General features: G+C 54.4%; 1 protein-coding gene across 1 annotated transcript in view; it reads left to right on the top strand.

Moving 5' to 3' along the window:
* Positions 1-9,100: 9,100 nt before the first annotated feature.
* The window catches only part of SRRM3 (serine/arginine repetitive matrix 3), a gene marked incomplete at its 5' end in the record, with an annotated part of 33,029 nt that continues 22,018 nt past the window's right edge, over positions 9,101-20,111 (top strand). The window contains 2 exons of the mRNA XM_082645852.1: positions 9,101-9,333; positions 16,671-16,772. Of these exons, the coding sequence (XP_082501978.1) occupies positions 9,101-9,333; positions 16,671-16,772 (335 nt within the window). The remainder of the gene's footprint in view (positions 9,334-16,670; positions 16,773-20,111) is intronic.

The raw sequence follows: 20,111 nt of genomic DNA, 5'->3' as shown, positions 1-20,111 counted from the left end.
ATTAACACATACACAGAACTTACTACATTCCTGGGTACTGCTGCACTGTACATATGTTAATTCCTTCACCCCTAATGGTGGGGGTGCTTATATTAACCCCATTTTACAAATGAGGAAACTGAGCACAGAGGTCAAGTCACTTTAGGGCACATAGTAATTGATTTGAACCCAGCCTGGCTCTTCTGTCACTTGCTGATCCATACAGATCTGTCTTGGTTAATGTGGACCAGGCTGTCCCTGAGAGGCAGACCTTTCTCCAGGGCAGAGGCCACCAAAATCGAGGGCACCAGGCAGCAAGAGAGATCTTTTTGAAATGCAAAGCTGACTGTGACCTCCCCAGCTCAGCAGCCTTCACTGGTTCCCGATTGCCTGCAGGGTGTGGGCCTAGCTCCTCCAGCCCCTCCTGGCCCACTGTGCCTACCTGTGCATGAGACCATGCTCTTCCTTTTTTCCTCTCCAAGCCTTCTTCCCACATGCCCCACACTCTGTGCAAGACATCCTTCCTCCCCTTCTACATTCACCAGCTCCTACTTATGCTTCAAGAGTCCTCCTCCAGGAAGACCTCCCAGCTTTGATCCTCCCCAAACACATTCCAGCTCAGTTGATGTCTCTGCTGCACGTCTCCCATCCCAGCACTTATCTTGCTACCTCACAGTGCTTCTCCCTCTGCATCTCCTCTGGTGATCCTCAGACCGGCCACTCACCGAATAGCTGTGACATGAATGAGTGACCCGCCCCTAGAGCTGAGGAGCCATCTCCCAGTCCTGTGGCCCTTACTCCCCAGCCGCACCCCCTTGGGCAGGGAGCACAGGGAGGGCTTCTAGTTTGCTCCAGCCATGACCTGATTACCTTTGCCACCTCCCCACACTTGTGTTCACAGGCTGGAGGTCTGGGGAAGGGTCCCCCCAGGAAAGGGAGGGGTTGACAGGAGAGTCCCCTCCCCAGGGTGCTCTGGGGACACATCCTCTGTTGTCAGGAGTACAACCTGGCTTCAGGGCAGGGACTGGGGTGGGGAAGGGGCACACCCAGATTCCTTGGACACAGTGGAGATGGGTTTTCTTTGCCAGCTTCATAAAATATCTTGACAAAACCATTGTTGTTACACACTTATTTTTACAAAGACCCAGACTTAGTTTCACAAGCTAAGTGCCTGGTTTCATGTGTGTTTGTCAGTTCCATCACGTTTCTGACAGTTACAAAGAACTCTTTCCTCCAGGCAACTCCGGAGGCACGTCCCTCCCCACCCCCTCTCCCCACACTGAGCTTTTTCTCTGGGTGGGCTCACCCTGTGTTAGTAGTCCCCACCTTCACGGGAAGGCTGCTCCCCATCATGCATCCCACTCCACCCTGACCCTCTTAATCCCAGGTCCCTGGACCTCGCCGTACCCTTGCCTTCAGCCCCTGCCGTCCCCTGCTTGGACTCCCCGTTCCTTAGACTCATCCTTCAAAGGACCAGTGTAAACACCCTTGCCTTTGTGAAGCCTTCCCTGACCATCACAGGCAAAGGTAGACCCCCCATGGTCTCGTTTTTGCTCCTGTAGCATTGGGGGGTGGGGGGTGAGGGGTAATCAGGATCTGTCTTCATAAGAAGCTTGTCACTGAAAGAATGAACAATCCCACCACCTTATGAGCTAGGGAGTATTGTCTCCATTTTACAGATGAGAAAACTCAGGCTCGGGGAGGTTTGGTGACATTCCCTGATCACCCAGGGAGAACTGGTATTACCAGAATTCAAGTTCAAATCTTCTGATTCCAAACCTAGTGCTCCTTGTTCCTGAGCCAGCGGGAGCAGCAGAAGGACCTTAGTGGCAAGAAGGTGGTTAAATTGTGTATGACTACAGGTCAAGAGTTTACTTGAAGTTGTAGGAACCTGTACCTTTGAGGGTGCAGAGGCCCCGAGTCCTGACGTCATCACCGGGTAGGTGGGTCTCTGGCAGGCAGGGGTGGGGAAAGGGGCCCCCAGGGGAGTGAGTGCTGCCCCTGGGGGGAGAGAGGCTCCTGAGCCCCAGGAGCAAAGGGGGCCCCTGGTTTGGTGCCATGGGGGCTGGAGGCTGAGACACTGAAAGTGAGTTGGGAGGGGTTTGCTGAGGCCAGTGGGGATGGGGGAAGGTGGCCCAGGTCATCCTTACCCTGGGCTCCGGCCTCCGCCCTCTCCTCCCTCCACAATCAACGACCTTGCTTACCCTTGGATCTCAGTCCCCAGCTATGTGATGACATCCCCCAATCAGACCCAGAGCTCAGCCTCTGGACATCTTCACGTGGATGTCCAAGGACTCCTCACCCCCACCATGTCCAAAAGAGGACAGTCACCACTGACAAATAATCATCACCATTTATGGGACATTCATTGTGTGCCAGGCACTGTACTAGCATTTCACATGCATTAGTCCTTTACCACGACCCTAAGAGGAGGGTGCTATTATTAGTTCCAATTCACAGGCAAGGAAACTGAGGCACATAGTTTAAGCCACACGATCAAGGTCGCTCAGCTCATGAGTTCCCAAAGAGCACGGCCCTGTCTCCCCGCCTCAAACCATGTTCCCCGCGGCATGACCCAGTCTCCTTCTCAGACACATATGTGGTCCACTGTTCCCTCTCCCCAGACCTGGTCCAGTCACTACCACCCTTAGCATCCTACCCCTCTGAGCCCCGAGGTGAGTGACGATCTCATTAGCTGAGAGGCCTCTGTGCCTGTCAGCAGGCTGGACCCTGCAGTACAGATGGGCTATTTCCCCTTCAATTAATCTCTACCAGCAGGACTGGACTTGCAGGTACCGGCAGCCAGACTGTGTTCCATCCTGTCCTCAGCCAGGCCTGCTCGGGGGACCCAGGCTTGGGACTGAGGGAAGGAGGCAAGCCCAGGGACTCAGGAGTGAGGTTTGGAAGTCAGGGCTATGGTCCTTTAACTACTTCCTGGCTGTCAGAAGGTGAGATGCACCCCCGCCGCGCCCCTCCCAGTCAGACAGCATTAAAATCATGACTTAATCTGCGTATGGGTTTGACTGGCCCAGCATCTGGACCTGCCCTTGGGACCTGACCCAGTGCTGGGGACAGCCTCAGGCTGAGCTCCGGGGGGAACCGGTGTGGCCCTGGCCACTGGCTACAGCAGCAGGAAGGAGGTGGGCTGAAGGCTTGGCGGTATACATACATAGTATTACCTAGATTTCCAGAACAGAAGACCTGTGGGGTCTTTGAGTCCAGTCCCTCATTGTCCAGCGGGGAAACCAGGGTCCAGAGACGGGAAGAGACTCGCTCAGGGTCTCACAGCCAATCAGGGGTCAAGAAGAGACTTCCCATGTGCCACCCTGCCTCCAAAGAGACACAGCATCAATGTCCCCAAGGACCTTAACAAGTCAGGGTCAGGGTCAGTGTTATGTCTCTAGACCTCATAGCTGTCTGCTTGACCCCCAGAAGCCCCTCACCCTTAACACAGCCCAGTTTGCCCTCCATATTCCCCATCACAGTAAATGTCTGCACCATCCCCCTGGCTACCCAAGCCAGAGACCCAGTGTTATCCAAGGCGCCTCCCTCCACCCCACACCCAGTCCGCCAACAGTCCTGCCCAGTCTGTCCATACATTTCTTGAATCCTGACCAGGGTCCAGCTGCTCTGGTGTCCCTGTCTCCAGCCCCTCTCACCCCTTCTGGGAAGCCTGCCCTGACCAACCAGGCGGAGATGCAGACACTCCTCAAATTCTCTTTTATCACACTACACCGATAACTACTGGTTTCCCAAACCAGCCTGTGAGCTGCCACAGGGTCAGGATGGGGTCTTGCTTGTCTCCAAATCTCCAGCATTTGTTGCTGGGGGAGGGGGTGAGTAGATGCTGGGCAAGTGTTTGTTGTGCTTGTTGAGTGAATATAATAGTTTATCTCTTATTTGAGTAGTTCCTGTAATGGGGAACTCACTCATCCTGGGATGAACTGCTTAGTTTTTTTAAAGTTTTGATTGTTAGGGAAAAAAATCCTACCTTGGACTTAGCTGAAGTCCACTCAAGATGACTTCTCCGGGCTTCCCTGGTGGCGCAGTGGTTGGGAGTCCGCTTGCCGATGCAGGGGACGCGGGTTTGTGCCCCAGTCCGGGAGGATCCCACATGCCGCGGAGCGGCTGGGCCCGTGAGCCATGGCTGCTGAGCCTGCGAGTCCGGAGCCTGTGCTCTGTAACGGGAGAGGCCACGGCAGTGAGAGGCCCGTGTACCGCAAAAAAAAAAAAAAAAAAAAAAAAGATGACTCCTCCGCAGGAGTGTTGGCTTTGTCTTCTGGAACCACCCAGATTGGCTAGGGTTTGCTCCCTTCAGTGTGGTTCAAGGTCCAGCACAGGTGAAACTTGTTAGAAATGCAAATTCTCATGGTTAGAAATGCAAATTCTCAGAGCCCACCCCAGATCTACCGAATCAGAGATTGCAGGGGTAGACCATAGCCATCTATGGTTTAACAAGCCCTCCAGGTGACTCTGCTGCCTAATAAGATTTGAGAACTGCTGCTGTAGAACCGGCTCCCAATTGCTGGTCCACAGATGGTCTATATCAGAATCACCTCGGGAACACTGACAATTTCACCCCCAGAGATTTTGATTCAGTAGGTCTAGGTAGGAATCACATATAAAATACAAGACACCCAGTTTAATTTGAATTTCAGATAAACAATGAATATTTTTCTTTTAGTATAAAGATGTCCCACATATGAAATTCATGAAACTCAAATTAATTTAACTGTGCATCCTGTATTTTTATTTGCCAAATCTGGCGACCCAACCTACTTCTCTTTTTTTTAATAAATTTATTTATTTATTTATTTTTGGCTGCTTTGGGTCTTTGTTGCTGTGCGAGGGGCTTTCTCTAGTTGCGGCGAGTGGGGGCTACTCTCGTTGTGGTGTGCAGGCTTCTCATTGTGGTGGCTTCTCATTGCGGAGCACGGGCTGTAGGCATGCAGGCTTCAGTAGTTGTGGCACACGGGCTCAGTAGTTGTGGCTCACGGGATTAGTTGCTCTGCGGCATGTGGGATCTTCCCAGACCAGGGCTTGAACCTGTGTCCCCTAGCATTGGCAGGCAGATTCTTAACCACTGCACCACCAGGGAAGCCCAAACCAACCTACTTCTAACAAGCTTCCCAACAGATTCAGCCAGGTTTGGCCTAAATCCTCTACAATCCTTCAAGTATCTGAAGATTGGGATTCTGACCACTTGTATATTCTTATCATCACCTCCCCATTCTAGACATATTTTTGTTGATGTAGCCTAAGATGGCATGTACTTTTGGCAGCCACATCATGATACTGACTCAAATTGAGCCTGTGACCACTGAAAACCCCTAAATCCTTCCTAAATATGCTGCTTCTAAAGTATGTCTACCTCATTCCAATTTTAGAAAGTTAATTTGGGACCCAGCTTCAGGATGTGGCATTTCTCACTATCCTGTTTCACCTTCTTAGACTCCTTCCATCTTGTCAGTCTGTTGAGTCCTTTCAGATTCTGACTCTGAATTTATGAGCCTTCTCAATTGGTGTCCTCGGTGAATCTGATCATCAGGTTATCAGAGTTCCATCCAGTCAGTGGTGAACATATGGGATCAGATGTGGGTGAGGACAGAGCCCTGTGGTCTTCCACTAGACACCCCCATCTAATGTGACATTGACCCATTAATCGGCTCCCTTTGAGCACAGGTTAATCTATCCACCAAATAAAACAGTACAGAATGTTAGTTGCCACCAGCACAATGTCTCTTTCTTCTTAAGAAATCTCACAAGGATTCCGTAATAGATAATATCAGATACCCCACAGAGAGACTCGGCTGCCTGCAGTAACTAACTCCCTGGTCTGCTGGTCCAGCAACCCTGACTTGGAAAGAAGTGGGCTCAGTGTGCAATGACTTGTTCTTAGGGTCCTGGGCTCTCCTCTAGGGGTTCAGGGGTCATTCTTTCAATAATGTGCCTCTGATTCCTGCCTGGCACCCTCCATCACCAGGTGAAATTGCTAGAATCCACCGTCTGTCCTAGTGAAAATCCAGACAGCATCTGCCCTCTGTCTTCACATTCCTCTCCTTTCCTTCACTCACTCCTGAAAGATTGCCTTCAGCAGCCTAGCCATCTTACCCAGGCATTCTCCCAGTGCCAGGGATAGGATTTCTCAGGGTCTGGAGATCTGAGTGCATTCAGAACTGCTCCCACCAGCTTCCCCTCCCCTGCCCTCAAGGAGCTCAGGCCAAGTTCTAGGCTGGGGAGCCTCTCCCACGTCAGAGGGAAAGCATGCAGAGCAGCATTACTCAGAACCTGGCTCCACGGGCTCTCGCTGGGACCCAAGCACTTTGTCCCCACACCCTCAGTGCATCTCCTGAGTTGCCAGGTGCTGGGTAGGCTCTGGGAGCCAGAATGAAGGGATGGTCCCCTTCACTCAAAGGGCTAGAACAGTGGTCAGATGCAAACAATAAATTGAGGCTCAGTATCTAAAGAGGTGAGGACAAAAGCTGTGGGGGCACAAGGAGGGAATGACTCATTCTTCCTCAAAAGCAGGGAAGGCTTCCCAGAGGAGGTGACATTTGGGCTGGGCCCAGAAGCCTGTGCCAGAGTTCCCCAGGTGGAGAGAAGAGGAAATGGAATTCCAGCACAGGGGAACCGCATGGGCAAAGGCACAAAGGAGTGAGAGCACATGTCTGGGGACAGATGACCCAGGCTGAGGGGCTGGATGTTGGCTACAGGATGAGGTGTGGCACGGGATGAAGTTGCAAGATAGTGTAAGGCAAAATGCAAAGGGGTCTTGCAGGCTGTATCAAGGACTGCCCAGCCTTCCTCTGTCCCACCTCCCTTTTTGCCTCCTCCTTGTTTTACCCCGGGGCGCTGGGCTCCACATGTTTCAGGCACTGTGCTGGCCCTAGGAGTTGAGGCTAAACTGCCCTCAGCCCTCAGGGGGAGCCAGACCTGTGTGCCCACAGTGAGTGGCTAGAGCTCCAGGAGGGTCGCACCAGCCAGAGTGGGGAGGGGGGGCTTCCAGAAAGTGGGGAGGCCTGTGAGCAGTGATTTTGAGGTCATGCAGGAGTCGGGTGCAGAGCATCCCAGGGAAAGGGAGCAGCAGGGGGAAAGGCCTGGATGCAAGAGGGTTGGAGAATCTGTGTAGGAGCAGCAGGGGGACGGCTAGTCCAGGAGACAGGCCATGTCACAACTTGAAGCCAGAGTGACAGGAAGCCACTAGAGGCTGTTAATCAGGGCATGATTTGCTGATTTGCTCCTGGACCAATCTCCCAGGTTGCTGATGGAAGATGAACAGAAAGAGGTCGGGGAGTGGGGGACAGACAGGATGCTGAGGCCAGAGTGGACCAGAGGGAGAGACTTGAACGGAGGCAGTAATGAGAGAGGAGGAGGTGGATAAATGTGAGCAATGTTGAGCAGAGGGAATGAGGGACCAAACTTGATGCTGGTGAGCTGTGGTGGGCCAGGACAGTGGGGTTCTCCAAGCTCCGTGCGTGTCCCTGGCTGGAGGCCGTAAGCTATGCACTGGAGCCAAGGCAGGTAGCAAGCAGGGATCCAAGAGCTTTGTGTGGGGCTTGGTGAGTGGGTGATGCCTGTGGGGTACCCTAGGAGAAGGCCTGGTGGAGCTGGGGTGCAGGGCTGGGCTAGGGACAGACGGGAAGCAGGGTTAGAAGAACAGCTTTGTTCCGTAAATCCCCAAGAGCCCTCCTCTTCTGAAGAATCTGGATGATGCTCCCAGGCACAGGTTGGGAACAAAGGCTCAGAGAGGAGCAGTGACATCGTCAGGGTCACAAAACAAGGAGTAGAGGAGCCTGACCTAGAACTCAGACGTGGGGGGGGATGGACATATGAAAGGAGCTTGTGTTCTCATTACCACTGTCACCTCCCGTCACTGTCCCCTTCAGAGCCTTTTTCCTCTCACAGTCCCCCTCTCTTCTCTGCCTTTCAGACTCCATGGCTCTGACACCCCTCACCCCCCAGCACTTTGAGGCCAGTGAGGGGAGTATGTGTTTGGGTGGGGGGGGTTGTACCGAAGGAGGGCCCCATCTGGGATGTCCAGACATGCCCAGTTCCTTCTCTTCTCACCCCCCTCCACCCCTTCCCTCCCTCCCATCCCACTCCCTGGGAAGGAGGCCTCCCTGTTGCTTAGCAACTAGCAGAGCCTTGGAGAAAGGAAATGGAAATAGCTCAGGAGGTGCCTCCCCTCTGCTAAGAGAAGTCCTTGGTGTGTGTGTGTGTGTGTGTGTGTGCGCGCGCGCGCGCGCGCGCGCGCATACATGCACAGGGTGCATGCAGGCACATCCTCTACTTTGGGTCTAGCATGAAGCCACAGCTTCTCACCTCACCTGCTGACTCCTACCCCATCCCAAGCCGGCAGGAGGATTTGGCTGCCTGGAGAGTTAATGTCAGTGTCACTTTTGGTCACATTCTCAGAAGCAGTGTTCCCAGAACAAAGGAGGGGACAGTCCTGTGGGCTTCAATCAGGCCCCTACCCGGAATGGACTTTGGAAAAGTTATCCAAATCCAAGTGGGAACTGAAAACTGCATCTGAGGTGGGAATGGAGTTGAGCCTGGAGAAGGTTCCATCTTCCCATCTCGGCAGGGCTGTCCCAGAGGAGCCTGGGAGGGGGGAGCACATGTGGTCTGCGACTCCAGGGGCCAGAGCCAGGAGAATGGGCACTAGGGAGTGAGCCTGAAGGAAAAACAAGAATAAAACCAACACATTTTCCCAGAGACCGACTTGGTTGCCCGGGGAGCTGCCAGCAGGCGTGCAGGCAGGGGCCAGGCCTTGGTACAAGGCAGAGGGGGTTGTCCTGAGTGGTACTAGGTCCCTGGAGATGAGAAGGTTCCTTAGAGGCCATCTAGTCCGGCCTGAATCCACGCACCTTACAGATGGGGAAAGCCCAGTGTCCGTCCGATTCCCCCTCATGCCCTGGGGTGTGACCCAAAGGTGCAAACCTGCCACCAGCCCGGCTCTGCAGCATGAGGGGAAGCGGATTAGAGCCGTGAGTGGTCCTTTAAATCTCCAGGATTAACCCGCGCCGAGAGGAGCTTAGCAGGTGGCCGAGAAGTGACCATCCCGCCGGGTGTCTGTGTCTACCCTGCAGGGCCGAGGCCAGCAGCTCCGGGAGCAGCCACCATGTCCTCCACAGTGAACAACGGGGCGGCCAGCATGCCGTCCCCGCCCGACGCAGCGAACGGCTTTCCGCAGCCGGGCGCTTCGTCGGGGGCCTGGCCGCGGGCGGAGGAGGAGCTGCGGGCCGCGGAGCCCGGCCTAGTGAAGCGCGCGCACCGCGAGATCCTGGACCACGAGCGCAAGCGGCGCGTGGAGCTCAAGTGCATGGAGCTGCAGGAGATGATGGAGGAGCAGGGGTGAGTCGGAAGGGGGCGGAGTCGGAAGGGGGCGGAGCCGGGGCGGGGCACTGGGGGCGTGGAGGGAACCAAGGGCGGTGCCGGGGCGGAGCCAGCGTTGGGACCCGGGAGCCTGTAAGGTCAGAATCTGAACCATTGCAAGCCCAGCCGAACTTTCATTCATTTATTAGTTTAGTCTACCAATAAGCCATCTTGAACTGCTCTATGTCAAGCTCTTACCTGGGCTCAGATTCGCAGAAGCCAAGGAGACACAGTCCATGCCTTCCAGAAATATCCAGCCCAGTGCAGGAGAGAAGCCTGTAAACATCAATGATAAATCAAGGCCTCAGTTTCCCCTTCTATAAAATGGGTGGATCGAGCTGCCTGGTCTCTGCAGATGCTGCAGCCAGGCAAGAAAGCACAGTGGGCCCCTACTATGTGTGAGGGCTGCCTGTGGTTTCAGCAAAGAAATCCCACCCAACAGCCACACCCAGAAGCTTAGGTTTCACCCTATCTAGTTCCGAACCAGTCACAGGGGCACACAGGTGTGCCAGGCACTGTGCTGGGCAACGCTGGACCCCAGAGCCGAATCGGAGTCACTTCCTCAAAGACCATCCTTCCAACCCCTATTCCTTCCCCATCTCAGAAGGGAAACAAACATGTTAACAACCAACTCCACCATAAGACAGATTAGAATCATGGTTATAGGACAGGACAGGAGAGGGTCAAGTGCTTCAGGAGCTCAGAGGGGAGATTATGAGAGAAGACATTTGAATGGGCCTTGAAGGACGTGTAGGAGTTCGTCAGGCTGAGAAGGAGGGGTTGTGCATTAATCAGTAAGGATTTAGGGACCTCCCCCTGAAAATCCAGTGGAGACAGGACAGACCTCACACGTGGAGCTGGAGGCAAAGAAACAGAGAACAAAGCCATTCCCATCTGTGCAGCTCCAAGGAAAGCTGGTATTCCCAAGCCTCCCTTTTGCATCTGCCCTGAGTACTTTGAAACTACTGGGCCGGCTGTTGAGGGAGTCAAAGTGGGGAGCAGGGCCTGCCCATCAGGCTTGCACTGTCAGTGAGCTGAGAAATCAGAAATGCCCAGTGCACTAGGGCCTGGAGCCACATGGGGACAGACAGCCTGTGTCCAGCAGTCCTTCCAAACCACGTCTTTGTCTGTTCATCCAGGCCTCCTGGGCTCCCTAAGAGGCAGCCAAGACAAGGCTCACTGTCCCTTTGGAGCCCAGAAGACACTAAGGCTCAGACAGAGATGGTCACCACCACCCAAGGCCCTCAGGAAGGCAGGGCCAAGGCTGCCAGGCAGGGCCGCTTGTAGGAAAAGAAAGGGGCACGGGGACTTGGTGTTCACCTCCAGGTGGGGACCAGGTCGGGGTGGGGAGGGTCCCTGCAGAGAGGGATGGATGGGTGGAAGGCTGCTGAAGACAAACAGAAAGGAGGCTTCTAGCTGGCAATGAAAACAGGTTTGATGAGCTGCGGATGTGGCCAAGGAAATGAGATCCCCAGGGGCAGGGTGGAGTAGCGGGTGGGGAATGGAGTATCCTCCTGCAGAGAAAGTCCCAGACCTTAATTAAACCTGCAAATCCTGCTGAATTGGGAGACTCGAGAAGTGGAGGGAGTGTGGGCGTGGCTGGGAAACAGGATTACTGGGACAGTAGAGAACCAGCCTTTTGTGCTTCATTCTAGGAAAACACCCCTTTCCCCTCCCAGAGCCCCGCCCCTTCCCCGTCACAGGGCCCCGCCCCCTCCCTCTCACAAAGCCCCGCCCCCTTCCTAAGTCCCTTCCTCTTCACTGAACCTTCCCCTTCGGAAAGGCCTCCCCCTCACAGAGCCCCAACCTTTCAGGGGCCTTCCCTCCCCAATGGCCCCACTCCGCCGGTTGAATCTCCCCCTGCACTGGGAGGCTTATTATCCGACGAGGGCAGCCTCAGGTGGAGGGGGACGGCATTTGGCCGTGTCCTTAGTGTCCGTCCCCTGGCATCAAGGACTTACGCCTCTCTAGGAAGCCTCTCTAGGAAGCACCCATCAGACCTCCAGCTGTTCTGTCAGGGGCCCTTCCCCCACCCAAGCTTTCACTCCAAGTGGTCCTTAGACTGGAGTCTCCCACAAAGCTAGCTCTCAAGTTACCATCCACCTCTCCCCCCCATCTCTTAGCGGCTGCGCGGTCGGTAGAGGGCACAGCCACTCTGGAGCCCAGCAATCCGGGCTTCCAGCCCTGGCCTGTGACCTTGGGCAAGTCACAGCTAGTGGCCTGTTAAATAAGGAGTTGTTCTGGGAATTCCTTGGCCGTCCAATGGTTAGGACTCCACGCTTTCACTGCTGAGGGCCCAGGTTTCCATCCCTGTTTGGGGAACTAAGATCTCGCAAGCCAGGGCGGGGGTGGGGTGGGGGTGGTGGTGGGGATAAATAAATAAATAAAAATAAGAATAAAAAGTTAAAAAAAAATTTTTAAAGGATGGGGGGAGTTGTTCCAAGTGTCCTGTGGACTAAGGGACATGCAGGGCTCCCGCACGTGGAGCCAATCCCCAGAAAGTGCTCCACAAACACTAGAGAACTTTGCTCTGTTATAAAATCCAGCCATTAATATCCATTCCTAGAAACGCTGGGTCATTCGCATTTATTTACCAGCTTCTCAGGCATTTGACAAATATTCCCACTAGTCACAGGAACACACACTCTTTGGCCCTGTTAAAAAGAAATTCCTTCCTTAATATTGATGGATGGCGGCTAATTCACTGGTGATTGACGCTGCCTTCAGAGTCATCTTCCTGGGCAGCCTCCACGTGCAGCCGGCAACCACCTTGGGGGTGGGGACAGCGCCCCCAGCCTTTGTGACGTGATGCTCCAGCTCCGGCCCCAGACATCCCCCCACATCCTACCCATGCCCCTTCCCATGAGGATGCTCGAGGTGGACAGAGCACGGCTCTGCCCCTAGATGGGTTTGGAGCTTTGAATCCTCCTTTCTCCCTGTTCTGTTTCCTCATCTGTAAAATGGGAATAGTAAGGCCACCCACCCGCCTCAAAACTGTGGTGAAGATCAAATTAATGACTGAGGAAGTAATTACCTAGGAAATGCCAGATCTGGGCAAAGACAGGCAGAATGAAACATTTTCAACGCTGGGACCCTCTTTTAAAATGCATTGTCGGGACTTCCCTGGTGGCGTAGTGGTTAAGCGTCCACCTGCCAATGCAGGGGACATGGGTTCGAGCCCTGGGCCAGGAAGATCCCACATTGCCACGGAGCAACTAAGCCTGTGCGCCACAACTACTGAGCCTGCTCTCTACAGCCCATGAGCCACAACTACTGAGCCCACGCGCCACAACTACTGAAGCCCACGCACCTAGAGCCCGTGCTCTGCAACAAAAGAAGCCACGGCAATGAGAAGCCCGTGCACTGCAACTTAGAGTAGCTCCAGCTCGCCGCAACTGTAGAAAGCCCGTGTGCAGCAGTGAAGACCCGACGCAGCCAAATTAAAAAAAAAAAAGAAATGCATTGTCCCCTCCCCCCACCCCAGCCCCAGAGGGCAACCCAGGAAGTCCCCAAGCAAAAATGAATTTGGCACATCCTTCCCGAAGAGTGAAGTGGCAATGAGGGAGCCAGATCGGCTGGGGAAGCAGCGGAGCCAGTAGGCTGCGGCGCTGAGACAGGCAGCCTTGCCCTGCCTACCCGCTTCCCCTGTCCAAGCCCTTGACTTTTAGCCAGCCAGGCCTCCTGTGTAGCCTTAAGTTGGCAGGTGCTGCCACATCTGCAGGGAGTGGATGATTTGGATACCAGCCTCCCTCTCCTCAGCCTTTGCCTCCTGGGAGAGCAGAGGGGAGAGGTCCAGGTGATTCCTGACCCGGAACCACGCTGACCTGGGAGGGGTCTAGGGTAGAAAAAAGCAGGGAGCCTGGGACGACTAGACCCTTTGTCCCCACAGCTCTGGGACAAATAATCCTCAATCAACTCCATTTATGGAGCACCTACTACGTGCAAGGCACTGCGCAAAGTGCTCTATATGCATCCTCTCCCTTAATCCTGTGATGACCTTGAAAGGCAGTTTACTATCCCGTTTCACAGATGTAGATCAGGCTAAGAGAAGTATGCGGACTTGTCCAAGGTCACAGAGCTAGAAAGTGGGGGCGCTGGGATTCGAAAACAGGACGGCCTGGCTCTTCTGCCTCTCCTCGTAACGCCTGTGGCCTCAGCTGAGAGGTGTGAGGGGAGAGGAGACTCCAGGTGGTGGTCACACTTGAGACCACTTCGCCCAATAGCCAGATGTCCTCCCTGGGTCCCAGCAAGAAACCCCGGCACATAGAGGGGTCCTCCTGAGTCAGTTCAGTCCAGCAACAGCGGCCCCCCAACAGCAGGTGCTGGCGTTAGTCACCTCGCCTTACACCGGCCGGCTCTGGGATGAGCCCTAAGTCCCTGCACACGTCCTGCTCCAGGTCTTCATGAAATCCTGGGTTTCGCTCCCACCTCCCAGCCTTCACATGCTCTGTAGATCCCCAGGCATGCGGCTTGGACCCTGGCCTGAAGCCCCTCCCATACAGCTGGGGGTCTGGCCCAGCCTCACTCTTGGTCCACCTCCTTCCCGACCCTGCCAGGTCCCAGGGCCCCTATCGATGGCCCAGCCAGCTGGTGTCTCCCTCCCAGGGGTCTCTGAGTTGGGGGCTCGGCAGTGCTGAAGGGCCAGTACTGTTTTTCTCTGTGCTGGTGACAATGACAAGCTGGTCTCCTGAGGAGAAGGTGAGATGGAAGCAGGTCCTCTGAGCCTCCACTGCTCAGAAAAGGACCAAGGATGTGACTCAGGTGATGTTTACAGCAGGAGGGGTTCCCTCCTTCAGAGCCTGGTGACCGAGGGCTCTGTCCTGCCCAGCAAGCAAGGCCTAGGGACCTCCGGCTGAATGCTAAACAGGGACCAAGGTGGACACTTACAAACCAAGGCCCAGGGCTGGTGAAGCTGGGTCAGTGGTGTCAGCACAGCAGGACCTGAGACACACACACTCCTGCGGAAACGGTGGGGGGTTGGAAGAGACGGGCTCTTCCCCCTGCCAGGCTGGACTCCATCCTCCCTATGGGGAGGGATAAATTAGGAGATTGGGATTAACATATACACACTACTATATATAAAATAGATAACCAAGAAGGACCTGCTGTACAGCACAGGGAACTCTACTCAATATTTTGTAATAACAAAATAAGGGAAAAGAAGCTGAAAAAAGAATATATATATGTGTATATATAACTGAATCACTTTGCTGTACACCTGAAACTAACACAACGTTGTAAATCAACAATACATCAATTAAAAAAAAGAAAAAAAAAAAAGGTTAAAATGGTGAAAAAAAATCCTCCCTAGCTCGGTGCTTTGTGACCGCCTGGAGGGGTGGGATAGGGAGGGTGGGAGGGAGACGCAAAAGGGAGGGGATATGGGAACATATGTATATGTATAACTGATTAAATTTTTTATAAAGCAAAAAATAAAAAAAAATAAAAATAAAAATAAAAAATAAAAAAGAACAACAACAACAACAAAAAATCCTCCCTATAGTGGGCCGCAGAGGTGCCCAAACCTATAGAGGGTGACACCCCAGCTGGGGTTCAGGGGACACATGGTTAAGAAGTAGGTAGTGCTCCCCTCCTAACCCCCCCGCCGACATATTCAACCGGTTCCGAGTCCCAGCCATTCTCCCTACCAGTTGGTATTTCGTCCACTTCTCCCCCTCCATCCTCACGCCCACTCTCTAGCGCTGACCTCAGCACCTCCCCCCTGAACCCCTGCCGTAGCCCAGGGTCGGCCTCCCTCTCCTCCAGCCACATGGCCACCAGAGCCATCTTTCCAAAATGAAAATTCCACCTTCGACCTCTTCAATCCTCTCCATCACCATCTACTCATTTATCAAACATTTTTGGATGCCACGTGTGGCAGGCAAGGTGCCAGGTGCTGGGGACACAACTGCAATTCAGACAGACAAGGTCCCTGCCCTCAGGGAACTCCCAGGCCAGTGCAGGCTGCAGAGGAGCCAACGGATGATGACTAGCACACGAACAACCTGCCAGGAACCAGGAAGCTCAGTTTGCTATGGAAACACAAACGTTGACACGTAACCTGGTGGGGGGGTGGGAATCCATCCTGCTGTAAACATGCCATGAGTCACATCTTTGTGCTTAGCCACGGTTACTTCCCAGAGCAAACCTGGAAGTTAATTTATGAGTCAAAAGCTGTTATTCATTTTTCTTTAAGCCTTTTAAAAAGAATGCCAAATTGCTCTCCAAAAAGGCGGGGTCAATCCCAAATGCTTGCTGAAGGAGAGGAAAGAAGGAGAAAAGAGATGGGGTCCCTGAGAGGGAACAACGTACCATTTTCATGGACAGGCTGAGTGGGCCGGGCTGGGCCTGCTGTGTGCACAGAGGGTGGATGGTCAGATGACAAAGAAGATGGGACCCCGGTTCCTATTTGGTCACCATATTTTCTGTCCAGAACAATGACCTGCAGCCCAGGAAGGGGAGAGGGTGGGAGCCTGGGACCCCAAGACTCAATCAGCAGCCTCCACTGGACAGCTGCATGTGCTGGGCACAGGGCTGGGGGCTGGGTGGGCACAGAACGCCCCCACCCCGGGAGCAGCATGGACATCTGTCACAGTGGTGGTGTGAGAGAGGTTACAACCAAGCCCAGGGTGTGGGAACAAGGATGAGGGGTAGATAATTCTGGGCTTTGGTCCCTAGCCTCAGGGAGGGAGGGAGAGCGGAGTAGGGAAGTCGGGAGCTTCCATCCAAGGCCCAGACTTCATCCACCCCCCATCCCAAGCTGGGAAGCAATGGATCTACCCCTGGGATCCTGGGCCAGCCACCTGGCAGCCTAGACCTTGCAGAGGCGGGGATGCGCTGAGGATCTCCCCAGGCTATTGTGAGGATCAGAGGTCCTTGAGGCCAGGAAAGCAGAAAAGGCCATGTATGTGTCAAGGCCACGGGTCTCACTTGTCCCCTAAAATGTCTCCAGAGAGTGACTGCAGCCTGGACGTGGGAGGGAGGCCTGCCCTGGGGTAGGGGAGGGCCAGGAGGAAGGGCCCCGTCTCCCCTGGTGGGTCTCCCCACTTCTGGGAGCAACACTTCCTTTAGCTTATGTGTTTGTTTGGCTGGTAGTTTGTTTGTTTAGTTGATTGGTTGGCTGAGTTGGTGCAAAACGGGTAGGCCTTGAGCTTCCCCAGCACTGAGAATCTTGGTGGTGGTGTGACCTTGGACAGGTCGTTGCAAGCTGGAAAGTGCCCACATGACTGAGGGCTGGGGGGATGGGCTGGGGGGCGGGCAGGTGGTGAGGAAACCAAAGCCAAGACAGCAGTTCTCATCTTCCCTGTGCCCCACAGGTACTCAGAAGAGGAGACCCGGCAGAAGGTCAGGACTTTCCGGCAGATGCTAATGGAGAAGGAGGGAATGCTCACCAGGGAGGACCGGCCTGGGGGCCACGTGTGAGTGCTGCCTGGGTGGGGCAGGGCACAGGGAGGGTGCAGGCTCAGGCAGCAGCTGGGGGCCAGAGGGGCCTTTCCCAGGGATCCCTAAGTTGGTCGGGGCTGGAGTGGGGAGAAAGAGGAGGAGGAGGACAGGGTATGGGTCTTGCCCACTGGAAGCTCTGGCCTGGCCCGGGGCACGAGCGGGAGCCGCTGAGCACCTGGGCATCTCCAAGGCCCTCTCCCTGGGCCCTGGGTTCTATCTATCGCCCAGCGGTAGGAGAGGAACCCAGATCTTAGCTCAGGGAATCCTGGGCTGCGAATCAGGAACTTGAGAAATGTTCTCACCCTAGTGTTGTCAGTGGCGGACAGGCTAGTCCCTCTGCCCCAACTACTACCACCTATGAAGTGACCTCCAGAGCAAGCACAGACTCTGGAAAATAAGAACTAACGCACCAAATGCCATTGCTGGCTTAGCCAAAGGCTTAGCGGGTACAGAGAGCATGGGCTCTGCAGCAGTCACATCTCTGCAGCCGTCACAGGACAGGAGGAGCACTGGGGTGCCGTGGCCCCCGGGTGGGCTTTGGATCAAACAGGGAAGTTACAGGGAGGCAGACGTTGTCTCAGATTACAGGAGAACTGTCAGCCACTCAAAACCATATGAAATGGAGCAGCTGCTCTAGGAGGGCGGGGACTGCAAGTGTCCAGGCATGGCTGGATGATGGCATCTTGCTGGGTCCCTAAGTCCCTGTGCACCTTTACTGGCACAAAAATAAAACGACAGCAGCACCTTCTGAGCGATTTTCCTGTTGCCGTTGTCTTGAGGGCAAACAGCGTGGCAGGAGTAGATGGACCTCGATGGGCAGCGGGGAAGCCCTTTCTGCAGAAATTCTAGATTGCTGGGGGATCCTGGGGTGGGGGGTTCCCCTCCTAACCCCACTCAACCTCACCTCTCTGGCTTGAGTAGGAGCAGAAGCAGAGTCAGGGGGACTTCCCTGGTGGTCCAGTGGTTAGGACTCCATGCTTCCACTGCAGGGGGCATGGGTTTGATCCCTGGTCAGGGAACTAAGATCCCACGTCTCACAGCGCGGCCAAAAAGAACAAAGAAAAAAAGGAGCATAGTCACGGCAGCCTCGGGCTTGTGGGGGGCTCATGGGTGATCTGGGGGAGCCTGGCTCAGTGGGCCTGCTCTCTCCTCCCCAGAGGTGGGAAGAAGTCATACCACCACCACCTCCTTCTCTCCAGCTTCCCAGAACCCACAGCACCCCTCAGCAACTGCTGTGCCCACCTCACTGATGCCCGAAGGTCCCCACCACCACCAAGCAGGGCGAGCCCCTCCCTCCCTTCCCTTCTCAAACTTCCCGACAACCAGATTCTCCCGCCGCTGCCCGCACCACCTCCAAAGCCACCAGGTCCTGCCTTTCTGACCTGTGTTCCCCCAAATCCCCCCAGGGCTCCTCTGGAAAATCAGCCACCCTTTCCTCTTCCATCCAGTGTGAGGGCGGGAGGCCTCGTCCGGAATCTACCTCTGCCACCTTCTCTGGGCCCTTCCAGCGATACCCACCCCTCCAGCCCAAACCTGCCATCCTGCCTGCCCTCTCCAGGGTTCCTTCTTAATCTACTCCCTGTGTTTCCTCAATTCTGCTGTCTCCTCCAGCTTCCAGCCCACATGTTTCTCTCCTTTTTCCACCAAATTTCTGCAGAGCATGTGGTACACGTTGTCTCCACTTCCTTAAGCCATGGAGGTCTGGCTTCTTGCCCCCATGACTCCGGTGACCTGCTTGGGCTGTGGCTGCCTGAGCCCTACTTAGCATGGCCTGGGCTCCTCTGCAGGCCTGGCCTCTCTCTGGCACATGCCACCACTGTACTTCCCCAGTGGAAACCTGCTTCCCCGCCGTGGCTTCCAAGATTCCGTTCTTTGTGAGTTTCCGCCTACCCCTCTGATGGCTTCTGCTCCTCTCTCACTCCTGCCCACTTCTCAGATGTTGGCTCCCCCCGGGGATCTGTCATGTCCTCAGGTCTCTCCCCAAAGTCTTCCTTCCCTCTTCTTCCTGGGGAATCTCATCCATTCCCCAGCTGGAACGCTCCCCTGTTAGTGGATGATTCCCAAACCTTTTCCAGAAGTCCTGATCTTCTCTTTCCTGGAATGAATGAATGAATGATGCATTTAAGAACTGGGACACATTGGGAAGGATGTCATGGAGAGGTCACAGTGTCCATCATCAGAAGGAAAGTCCTTGAGGGTCTGTGCCGTATGCTGAACCCTGCGCCAGTGCTATGAGGGGGGCGGGGTGGGGGGAGGGAAAGACTGCCCCTGCTCCCTGGGTGGAAACACAAACCTCCAACCTGAAACCAGGAATTACTGGCAGCCATGGACAAGAAGAAACAATGTGGCCACTTGAACAACTTAGTCTCAAGCTCTGTGCGTGTTTGGTGGGGGAAGAGAGACAGGCTAGGGTGGTCGGTCAGGAAGGGTTCCTCAGAAGAGGCAGTGTCAGGAAGACTTGACAGTCAAGGAGGACTCCTGCTCTGGAAGCAGAGAGGAATATAGATGTGGCAGGGTCCTGGAATCCTACTAGAATATTAGAAGATATTAAGGACAAGTTCGTTACCAGTTTTGTTTATTGCTGTATCCCTGGTGCCTAAAACAGTGCGGTTTGCCCAATCCCCCCAAAGCCTCAGTTTCCTCCTTTACACAGGGAAGGGTTGAGACCAGAAGCCTTCTTCTAGCTCACGCAGCCAAAATGGTGTGAAAATAGCGTTGCAAACAGTGATGGCGGCCTGGATTACTCCCGGGCTGGGAAGAGTTGTTTGTGGTGCTGAAACCAAGGCCAGAGGCAGAGAGGTGACAGAGGGCTAGCAGCAGACTGGTCATATGCCTTCCTGTGGACCTGGCATCCGACCAGGTCTTCGGTTCTTAGTTCAGAGTACAGGCTAGTGGAGGGGGAGTGTGTGCTCTGGCATCAGACACCCCACCTGTCTTAACCTCTAAGTTCAATATTAACCCCCTGAGCTCTGTATCCCAGCTCCACCACACCCCAGCTGTGTGACTTGGGTAGGTCCTTGATTTCTGTGGGCCTTCAGTTCTTTATTTATCAAATGCAGATATTAGTACCATCCTCAAAGGATTGTAGAGGAAATTAATTGAAACAGTGACTGTAAGTGTGAGGATTAGTGGCTGGCCCACAGAAGACGCACATCACCACTGGATGAGCAGCACCTCGGGCTGCTGTAACACAGTACCGTGAACTGGGTGCCTTGATCTACAACAGAACCTTATTTTTCACTGTTCTGGAGGCTGGAAGTCTGAGATCACGGAGTAGTCCCCTCCAGTCTCCTCTCCACACTGGACCCCAGAAC

The sequence above is a fragment of the Mesoplodon mirus genome, assembly GCF_964341445.2.
Source record: "Mesoplodon mirus genome assembly, chromosome: 15".
Classification (NCBI taxonomy): domain Eukaryota; kingdom Metazoa; phylum Chordata; class Mammalia; order Artiodactyla; family Ziphiidae; genus Mesoplodon; species Mesoplodon mirus.
The sequence above is the reverse complement of the archived record's forward strand: the minus strand, read 5'-3'. Positions and strand labels throughout refer to the sequence as shown.